The 10385-nt window shown below is 44.3% G+C and overlaps 1 protein-coding gene across 5 annotated transcripts in view; it reads right to left on the bottom strand.

Annotated features, from left to right (window-relative positions):
* Positions 1 to 8998, bottom strand: part of MDN1 (midasin AAA ATPase 1) — a 164009-nt gene extending 155011 nt beyond the window's left edge. For all 5 annotated transcript variants that reach the window (XM_007126238.4, XM_028494642.2, XM_028494643.2 and 2 more), the window contains exons 1-2: positions 8649 to 8998; positions 1528 to 1754 (exon numbers count right to left, since the gene is read on the bottom strand). In XM_007126238.4, coding sequence (XP_007126300.2) covers positions 1528 to 1754; positions 8649 to 8750 — 329 coding nt within the window. In that variant the 5' untranslated portion in view covers positions 8751 to 8998. The remainder of the gene's footprint in view (positions 1 to 1527; positions 1755 to 8648) is intronic.
* Between the last annotated feature and the right edge of the window lie 1387 nt (positions 8999 to 10385).

Below are 10385 nucleotides of genomic sequence, written 5' to 3'. Positions count from 1 at the left end.
CCTGCGTGCCACAATTACTGAAGCCCATGCGCCTAGAGCCCATGCTCCGCAACAAGAGAAGCCACCGCAGTGAGAAGCCTGTGCACCGCAACGAAGAGCAGCCCCCGCTCACCACAACTAGAGAAAGTCTGCGCGCAGCAACAAAGACCCAACGCAGCCAAAATAAATAAATAAATAAATAAGTTTGTGCGGGGGGAATCTACTGTATAGCACAGGGAACTCTATTCCGTCCTCTGTAATGACCTATATGGGAATGGAGTCTGGAAGAGAGTGGATATATGTATATGTATGGCTGATTCACTTTGCTGTACAGCAGAAACTAACATAACATTGTTAACCAGCTATACTCCAGTAAAAAAATTAATTAGGACTTCCCTGGTGGCGCAGTGGTTAAGAATCAGCCTGTTAGGGCAGGGGACACGGGTTCGAGCCCTGGTCCAGGAAGATCCCACATGCCGCGGAGCAACTAAGCCCGTGCGCCACAACTACTGAGCCTGCGCTCTAGAGCCCACGTGCCACAACTACTGAAGCCTGCATGCCTAGAGCCTGTGCTCCGCAACAAGAGAAGCCACCAGGATGAGAAGCCCCCGCTCCACAACAAAGAGTAGCCCCCACTCGCCACAACTACAGAAAGCCTGCGCAGCGATGAAGACCCAACGCAGCCAAAATCAATTAACTAATTAATTTTTTAAAAAAGATGCTCCTATAAGTACACAGAACATTATTCATGTTTAGAGTTAAAGTCCTTTATCTTCTCAATTGAAAAACCCGTGACACTCACTTAGCTGCCTCTTTTGACTATTGCACACAAACCTATCATTTTGAGAAAGCCTGGTGCAATGGCACATGCCTATAGCCCCAGCTACTCGGGAGGCTGAGGCAGGAGGATGGCTTGGGCCAGGAGTTCTGGGCTGCAGGGCGCTATGCTGACTCGGCGTCCACGCTAAGTTCAGCATTATTGGGGTGACCTCGTGGGAGCGGGGGACCATGAGGTTGCCTAAGGAGGGGTGAGGCAGCCCAAGTTGGAAAGAGAGCAGGTCAAAAGAGAAATGCATTAGAATCCAGTTCTAATACAACTTCTTATCACACTTTGCATCTGGATAGATTTACAGAAAGTTGGAAGGGACACTAGAGCTCTTGTAACCCACTCACTTCAGCTGTTCCAGCAAGCAAGAATCTCACCCAACTGAAATGGATGCTGTAAGAGCCTCAGCTAAAACTCATTTAGATCTGCCTTATATGCATGTCTTGCCAGGTGACAGAATCCTTGAGGGCAGGGAGATATCTTGGTTATATTTTCCAGACCTGTCTTGATGGTCAAGACTTAAAACCTAGTAAATGGTCACTGAACTGAGCTGGATAAATGGCTTCTGCTGTGATTATTTTTATAAAATAGTACCACTCCTCTTTCCCCTTTCTGAATTTCCCCTTTTATTTTCATCTCAGCTCAGACTCCTCCTTACTTCCCAGGAGAGAGTAGGTTCTACCACCTCAAGGAGAAACGTGAAGAATAAAACTGTTACTCACGGGAGGACGTCAGGATGGTTACCGATGAGTCTGCTCATCGATACACAGAGCCTTTCGTGTAAGTCATGGTTGATTTGGCCCCCAGCTTTAATGGCTTCAGCATTCCTTTCCAGCAAATCCAAAAGGAGAGGGCGCAGCTGGCGGCCAACCAGCACAGTACAGTCCTTATCCAGAAGTAATTGTGCTAAGGTACTCAAGATACACTGACGATCTTGAGGTGTCCACACCTGAGAGAAAGGCAAAACAAAATTTCTACATAAATGATTTTCATTTCTACTGCTACAGAAGAACAGAGTCCTGGCTTAAAATCAAAATATCCAATTGCCAGACTTCATAACTGAGTTTATCTTATAAAACATGGTGGGGGTTTTTTGGCAATAAAGGATTAGTTAATTGAATGTCAATGCTGTTACAAATAAGTTTCAGTCCACTGGAGTTTGAGGTAAAAGCACTGGCACCAGGATTCCATGTAAAATGCTAGATAGCTTCAGCTTCCTTGAAAAGTAATCTGTTTCAGAGTCATAACAGTTTCCAGGGAATCCAGTGTTTCACCCAAAGCCTTTGTCCTGGAGGAAAACAGGAATTAAATGAAAAAAAAAATAAAGTGCAGTTAGTATGCAAACCTGCCAACTCTCTTGAGGAAAGAATAAAGATAAATCAGTTCCTGGAAATGAATGATGATATATCCCCATGAAGGCTTCAGATTTTAATTAATAAAAAAGAGAGATCCAAAGCAGACAGCCACACTTTGATACGCAAGATGAAATAAACCACAAAATTCTAGTGCCTGGTCTCAGTATGTCCATAAGCATAAAAAGGAAAACTGAAAAGTATGTAAAAGGTCTCATATTGCTTGTGTGCATGCAAGTCCGCACAACCCTTGCTGCTGGGCAATGTGACAGTGGGTTTAAATTGCCCGAGGCGTATACCCTCTGACCCAGCAAGCCCAAGGCTATGAATTTATAGCCTAAAGACTTTGACACTAAATGGTTATCTATAAGAGTACAGCTTGAGCACACCCTAAATACCATATTCAAAAATATAATAATTTTTCCAAAGTTCCAAAGTTGTACTTGTAGGTAGTGTTAATAATTTATTCCATTTTATTACTTACTAGTGTTTCACCATACGAGCATACCACAACTTGTTTATCCTTTCACATGTTAATAGATATTTGCACTGTTTCCAGCTATCATCAATAAAGCTACCATGAACATTCATGTACAAGAGATTGATGGACATATGTTCATTCCTCTCCCTCTTTTTTTTGGTTTTTGGCCACACTGCACAGCTTGTGGGATCTTAGTTCCCTGACCATGGATCCAACCCGAGGCCCCCCCAGTGGTAGCACGGAGTCTTAACCACTGGACCACCAGGGAAGTCCTTCATTACTATTTATTTTTTTTTTTTTTTTGGGAAGTATAGTTGATTTACAATGTTTCAAGTGTACAGCAAAGTGACTCAGTTATACGTATATATACATACATATGTATACATTCTTTTTCAGATTCTTTTCCACTATAGGTTTATTACAACATATTGAATATAGTTCCCTGTGCTATATGGTAGGTCCTTGTTATTTATCTATTTTATATAAAGTAGTGTGTATCTGTTAATCCCAAGTTTCCAATTTCTCCACCCCCCCCCCCATATTTTCGTTACTCTTAATCTTTTTATTACCAAAGAGTGAGATTGCTGGATCACACAGTAACTACGCTCAACTTGATAATACACTTTTGGCCATGCCGCATGGCTTGCAGGATCCTAGTTACCCCGCGAGGGATCAAACCTGGGCCCTCGGCAGTGAAAGCACGGAGTCCTAACCACTGGACCACCAGGGAATTCCCTAAAATTTATTTTTAATTTAAAAAAAATTTTAGGACTTCCCTGGTGGTGCAGTGGTTAAGAATCCTCCTGCCAATGCAGGGGACACAGGTTCAAGCCATTGTCTGGGAATATCCCACATGCCATGGAGCAACTAAGCCCGTGAACCACAACTACTGAGCCTGCGCTTTAGAGCTCGCAAGCCACAACTACTGAGCCCGCACGCCTAGAGCCCGTGCTCCGCAACAAGAGAAGCCGCCGCAATGAGAAGCCCACACACCACAAGGAAGAGTAGCTCAAGCCGCCGCAATGAGAAGCCCGCACACCCCAAGGAAGAGCAGCTCCCGCTTGCCCCAACTAGAGAAAGCTTGCGCGCAGCAACAAAGACCCAATGCAGCCAAAAATAAATAAATATAATAAATAAATAAATAAAATTTTAAGAAAATTTTCAATGTTTAATAGAAGTTGTTTTCCAGAGTATCTGCACCATTTCACATCCCCACCAGCAATATCTCAGCGCTCCAGTTGCTACATAACTTCACCAACACATAACATAGTATTATCGGTCTTAATTTTAGCCATTCTAGTGGAGGTGGAGTCGTATATGGTATGAAGTATTTAATAGCCATTTATTTATCTTCTTTTGTGACGTATTTATTCAAATCTTTTACCCATTTTTAAATCGGGTTGTTCCTTTATTAACTATGATGGTGTTTGTAGATCCTCTATATCAGCTTGAAGAAGTTTTGCTCTATTCCTATCTTGCTTTTGTCTATTCCTTGAGTGAGCTTTAGTAATTTATATTCTCTGAATGCTCCTGTCATCTAAATTGTCTAATTTATTGGTATAAAATTTTTCATATTACTTATTTTTTTATTCTTTTCAAACTCTGTAATGGTGGCCTTCTTTCCTTCCTAATAGTTTGGATTTTTCCCTTTTATTCTTGGTCAATCTTTTCAAAGAATCAACTTCTGGTTTCACTGGTTTGCTATACTGTTTGTCCATTTTCTATTTCATTCATTTCCACTGTTATCTTTATTATTTTCTTCCTTCTATTTATTTTGCGTTTAATTTGCTCTTCTTTTTCTAATTTCCTAAGGTGAAAGCTTAAGAAATATCACTAATTTCAAACCATTTTTTCCAAATATAAGAACTCAATGTTATAAATTTCCCTCTAAATGTTATGAATTTCCTTCTAATTGTTAATGCCTGCAACTCACAAATTGTTTAAGCTATCATACAGTTAAAAATATTTTCTGATTCTCCCAATGATTTCTTCTTTAGCCATCAGTTTCTTTTAATTTTCTTATTTAATCTCTAACATTTAGGGATTTTTCCCAGCACCATTTTGAGGGTTGTGCCCCCTAATTTAATCTCACTGGGGTAACTGAATATGCCTTGTATGATTTCAATTCTCCTAAATTTGTTGGGATTTGTTTAATGGCCCATCTTATGATCTATCTTGGTGAACGTTCCAGATGTGCAGAGTATGTATTCTGCAATTACCGGACACAGCATTCTATAAGTGCCAGTTAGGACAGGTTTGTTGATGGTGTTCAATTCTTCTATATCCTTACTGATCTTCTGTATCTGTACTATCAGTGACCGAGGCTAGAGTGTTAAAAGTCTCCAATTATAATTTTGAGTTTCTCTATTTTTCCTTTTCTGTCACTTTTTGATTCATGCATTTTGATATTCTGTTATTAGGTATACATATATTTAGGGTTTCTTTCTCAATTTTGCACTACTGACATTTGGGGCTGGATAATTTCCTTGTTGTGAAGGCTACCCTGTGCACTAGAAGGTGTTCAGCAGCATCCCTGGCCTCTACACTCTAGATGCCCACAGCACGCCCCCATCACAAGTTGTGACAACCAAAAAACATCTCTAGATTTGCTCCAGAAAGCAAAATTGCCCCCAGTTGAGAACCAGACTGGATAAGAAAAAAAAAAATTCAAAAAAGAAAATGGAAATATGATTGACAGAAAATAGTTTCTTTAAAAATTAAAAAAAAAAGCAATATTTCATATACCATTTTAGAAAGCTTGGATTTTGATTCTGGAGACAGTGGAGAGCTCTTAGGCAGAATGACAATAGATTCAGATTTGTCTTATTAATGACAATTTATATTAAATGACCAGAATACGGATGGGAGATAATAGCTAAAGGGAACAGGGGCTTCTTTTTGAAGTAACAAAAGTGTTCCAAAATGGACTGTGGTTGACAGTTGCATATATCTGTGAACAGAGCGAAAACTACTGAACTGTACACTTCAATGACCAATGGCCAGAGATTTAATCAACTGTGGCTATGTAAGGAAGCCTCCATAAAAACCCAAAAGAACATGGTTCAGAGAGCTTCAGGGTTGGTAGTCTTAGTAAGTAAAACATTTCTCTGAGTTCTATGAGCCACTCTAGCAAATTAACCAAACCCAAGGAAGAGGTCATTGGAACCTCCAATTTATAGCCAGTTGATCATAAGCACAGGTGACAACCCGCGTGTATGTTGCGGGTGGGAGAAGTCTTTTACGGCTGAGCCTTTACCCTGAAGAATATGATGCTTTCTGCAGATAAACAGTGTCAGAATTGAGTTAACTGTAGGACACCAGCTGGTGTCTGAGACTTGCTTGGTGGTGGTGGAAAGAACACCCCCACAGTGCAATTAAGAGTCAGAACTGTAGGATGGTAGCAGTAGCAGGGAGGAAGCGAAAGGAACAGATCCAATACTGAGTAAGGAAAATCAGGAGGACTTGGCTGTACATGACAGAAAATGAGTGAAAAGGGATTGGATAGAGAGACAGTGGTGTCATCAGCTGAGATAAAGAAAAAAAAAAAAAAAAAAGGAAGCACAATCCTAAAAAATTCTTACTTCAGATCCCAAACTCCATGAGAAGCAATGTTTCAAAAACTTTGCTGGGACTCCCCTGTAAGTGCAGTGGTTAGGACTCCGTGCTTTCACTGCAGAGGGCCCAGGTTCAATACCCGGCTGGAGAACTAAGATCCCACAAGCTGCGTGGCTTGGCCAAAAAAAGTCTTTGCTTTCCAGTAAAAATTATTTTGCTTCCCCAAACAGGAGAAAAATAGAATGAAAACACAATCAACTCTTCTCTGAGCGAAAGGCTTGAAACTATTGCTGAAAATGGAAAGGAACAAACCTGAAAAACATCTCTCAGAGACGGATAACGTGAGACAAAGAAAGGGGAAGCACAGGTGTCCCAATCTCCTTAATTCAACTAAACTTTCGAGTAGCTTTTAAGTTCCTCAGCATTACTATATAGTCTCAGAGGGCTTCCCTGGTGGCGCAGTGGTTCAGAGTCCACCTGCCGATGCAGCGGACACGGGTTCGTCCCCCGGTCCGGGAAGATCCCACATGCCGCGGAGCGGCTGGGCCCGTGAGCCATGGCCGCTGAGCCTGCGCGTCCGGAGCCTGTGCTCCGCAACGGGAGAGACCACAACAGTGAGAGGCCTGCGTACCGCAAAAAAAAAAAAAAAAAAATTCAAATTAAACTATATAGTCTCAGAATCTACCTGAGTGGTTCACACTTCAAAATATCGGATTCTCTTAAAAACGGCTACAAACCGTTTTTCTCATTTTACTCCCAATACATAAGCACCAATTTTATATCCAATTACAGTGGAGAATCATAAATAACTCCCCTGTTGCCCATGGTCCATGAGCCCCAGCTTCAGAACCTCTGTTCTAAATGCAAGCCCACTTACAGAAAAATACTTCTAGCCACAATACATAATTCAGGAGCCTGTCACCACAAGCTCAGCTCATATAAACTGATCATCTCTTTCCTTAGTCCAGCCCACCAAAAATCCGTTTTCTTTCCTAGACCTCTCCATTTATGTTAGTGATTCCCTTCCCTGAGGAAATCACAACCCAGATAACCCCAGGCATACCTTCCACTGCTCCCTCCCCTTTGCTATACACGTTCATATGTTGTCACCAAACAGAAATGCCTCTCATGTTAGTTCCCAGCTACTCCAGACACAAAATACTGCTGTTGTTTCCTAAGCAGTAGGATATATACGGTCTACATACTGGAATTAGAAAAAAAAAATTTTCTACTCTCAAGAAGCTAACAGGACTTCCCTGGTGACGCAGTGGTTAAGAATCCGCCTGCCAATGCAGGGGACACGGGTTTGAGCCTTGGTCCAGGAAGATTCCCACATGCCGCGTAGCAACTAAGCCCGTGCGCCACAACTACTCAGCCTGCGCACTGGAGCCCGCGAGCCATAACTACTGAGCCCGCATGCCACAACTACTGAAGCCCGTGTGCCTAGAGCCCGTGCTCCGCAACAAGAGAAGCCACCACAATAAGAAGCTTGCGCACCGCAACGAAGAGTAGCCCCCGCTCGCCGCAACTAGAGAAAGCCCGCGCACAGCAACGAAGACCCAACGCAGCCAAAAATAAATAATAAATTAATTAATTTTTAAAAAAGAAGCTAACAGATCCCCGCCCGCCGCAACTAGAGAAAGCCCGCGCACAGCAACGAAGACCCAACGCAGCCAAAAATAAATAATAAATTAATTAATTTTTAAAAAAGAAGCTAACAGATATTGGGGGGGAGCACAAAACACAAAGTTAAAATGCCACGTGAAAAAACTCAGACAGCTGGTGGTAAACGAGAGATCGCTCTTAAAAGGCCAGAGCACCCATTTCCCAGAAAACCAATTCATACTTCCCACGGCTTAGAAATTATGCACTCAATGTCTCGCTTTGTCCATCAGTTGTTTTCTGTGTTTATGAACGGTCTCTAAAAATAGACGCTAAATTCCCTGTGGGCAAAGACCTTAACGAATTTATGTCTCCTCAAAGTGCCACACTGTGTGCTACGTAAAGCAGGAACACAATCAATGCTTGTCAGTGGGCTGAAAAGTCGGGACTGGGCAGACAGGAAACATTCACCCAAGCTAACAGGGGTGGCTGGACTCGGCACACTTAGATAATACACATGTCAAAAGGGCAGACACGCAACCTCAATTACAAAAAAACCACCCACATTTCTCTCCGAAGGCCACGTCTGACGCACGCAGTCAGGGAGGGCTCTGCAAGGGGGTAAGTCGGTGGAGAGCGGAAGGCAAGGCTCTCCCCCCGAGAAAAACAAAAGGCTTCTTCCTGGCTCCTCAAACGCGCGCGGACGCCTCCGCCACGGGCCAGCCCTGGGGAGCGGGCCAGAGTGACAAGACGCCGCTTTCCTGTCCCCTGCGTCTCCGCGCAGGGCCATGGGGCACGCGCCAGGGGGGTGGCGGGGGCGGCCGGGCGCTTTCCCTCTCGCTCCTGCTCTTACCTGTTTGACCAAGAACCTGCCCAGCTCGCTGCGGCTCTTCTCGTTCTTGGCAGCGATTAACCGTAGAGGCGCGGCCGCCACCTCCAGCAAGAGGTGCTCCATGACCGCGGGCCCTCCGCCCCAGACGGCCACCGAAGCTCCCTGCTTCGCGCTCAGAGCCCCCGAGCCGCTGAGGTCCCCGCGCCGGAGCTGCCACCAACTACACCCCCAGAGAAAACAAGCGCCGCTTCTCCGCGGACACCCAGAGAGCTGCAGCACACGTGGGGTGAGCACGCGGCGCACTGCGTCACCGGCCTGCGACGGCGCCGGCCTGCGACGCCGGCCCCGCCTCCTCGGCACCGGAAACGCGGGCGTCCCTATCCGGCCAACTCCCGCAGGTGAATCCGAGCAGAAGTGGCTTTTAGAGCCGAGGCGAGAGCTTTCTGTGATGGGAGGTCAGGAGACGACGAGTGGTGGGATAGCGAGACAGAAGATTCCGCTGTGCGGGAGAAGCTAGGGAGCCTGTAGGGCTGTGGGATCCTCCTGCTTCTTTCTTCCTCAACAGGCGAAAAGATCAGATAGGAATGAAAAGCAGATTCGCCCCTTCTGACCCAGCAATTCCCTTTTTAAGACCTCTGGCCTGTGGAAATTCACACCCAAGTGTAACAAGCATAGGCCTGGCAGCATACTTTTTTTTAATTTTTGGCAGCGTTGGGTCCTCGTTGCTGTGCGCGGGCTTTCTCTAGTTGTGGTGAGCGGAAGCTACTCTTCGTTGCTTTGCGCGGGCTCCTCATTACGATGGTCTCTCTCGTTAAGGACCACGGGCTCTAGGCGCGAGGGCTTCAGTAGCTGTGGCTTGTGGCCTCTAGAGCGCAGGCTCAGTAGTTGTGGCTCATGGGCTGAGTTGCTCCGTGGCATGTGGCATCTTCCTGGACCAGGGCTCGAACCCGTGTCCCCTGCATTGACAGGCGGATTCTTAACCACTGGGCCACCAGGGAAGTCCCTCGCAGCTTTCTTAATATAAACATTGGATGTAAATGTTAAGATGGGTGATAAAAGAAATTTTCACATATTGACATATATGAAAGTCATTCTTGGCTTATACATGAGTTAACTTGAATTTTATGCTAACTAAAATAGCCTGTTTATGGGCTATCAGACATAAATTGTATATCTGCTCTAATTATTAAAAGAGCACAGTGACCAGATGTAAAGATGTCCATGTTAAATATAAAGATTAAATGTCTCTCTTCCTGGGATGCTAATGCTAGTACTCCTTTGATGATAAGACTTCCTTTACAGGTGCCAAGGCCATGCTGACTTGCTGTGTACTTGGTGATTTGTGTGTGTGTTGTTGTTTTTTAAAACCTTGAAGGAATGTAACCCTGTCTTGTTTAATGTTCTTTGTTCTGACAAGATATAAAACTGTGCTGGAAACCATGCTTCTCTGGAGCAGCTTCTCAGAGTAATTTGGGAAGCTGGCTTCCAGGCTAGTCTTTAGTTTGGCTCAAATAAAACTCTTTTCTTATTATAGATTATTGATTATTTTCATTGACATGGGAATGAAATAAAGTATTTAAGGTATAGAATAGTCTTTAGGCACTGTGAAGAGGGGAGTAGAAGGGTACATAAAAATTAACAGTAGGGGCTTCCCTGGTGGCGCAGTGGTTGAGAGTCCGCCTGCCGATGCAGGGTACTCGGGTTCGTGCCCCGGTCCGGGAAGATCCCACATGCCGCGGAGCGGCTGGGCCCGTGCGT

This window comes from Physeter macrocephalus, chromosome 10 (genome assembly GCF_002837175.3).
Source record: "Physeter macrocephalus isolate SW-GA chromosome 10, ASM283717v5, whole genome shotgun sequence".
Classification (NCBI taxonomy): Eukaryota; Metazoa; Chordata; class Mammalia; order Artiodactyla; family Physeteridae; genus Physeter; species Physeter macrocephalus.
The sequence above is the reverse complement of the archived record's forward strand: the minus strand, read 5'-3'. Positions and strand labels throughout refer to the sequence as shown.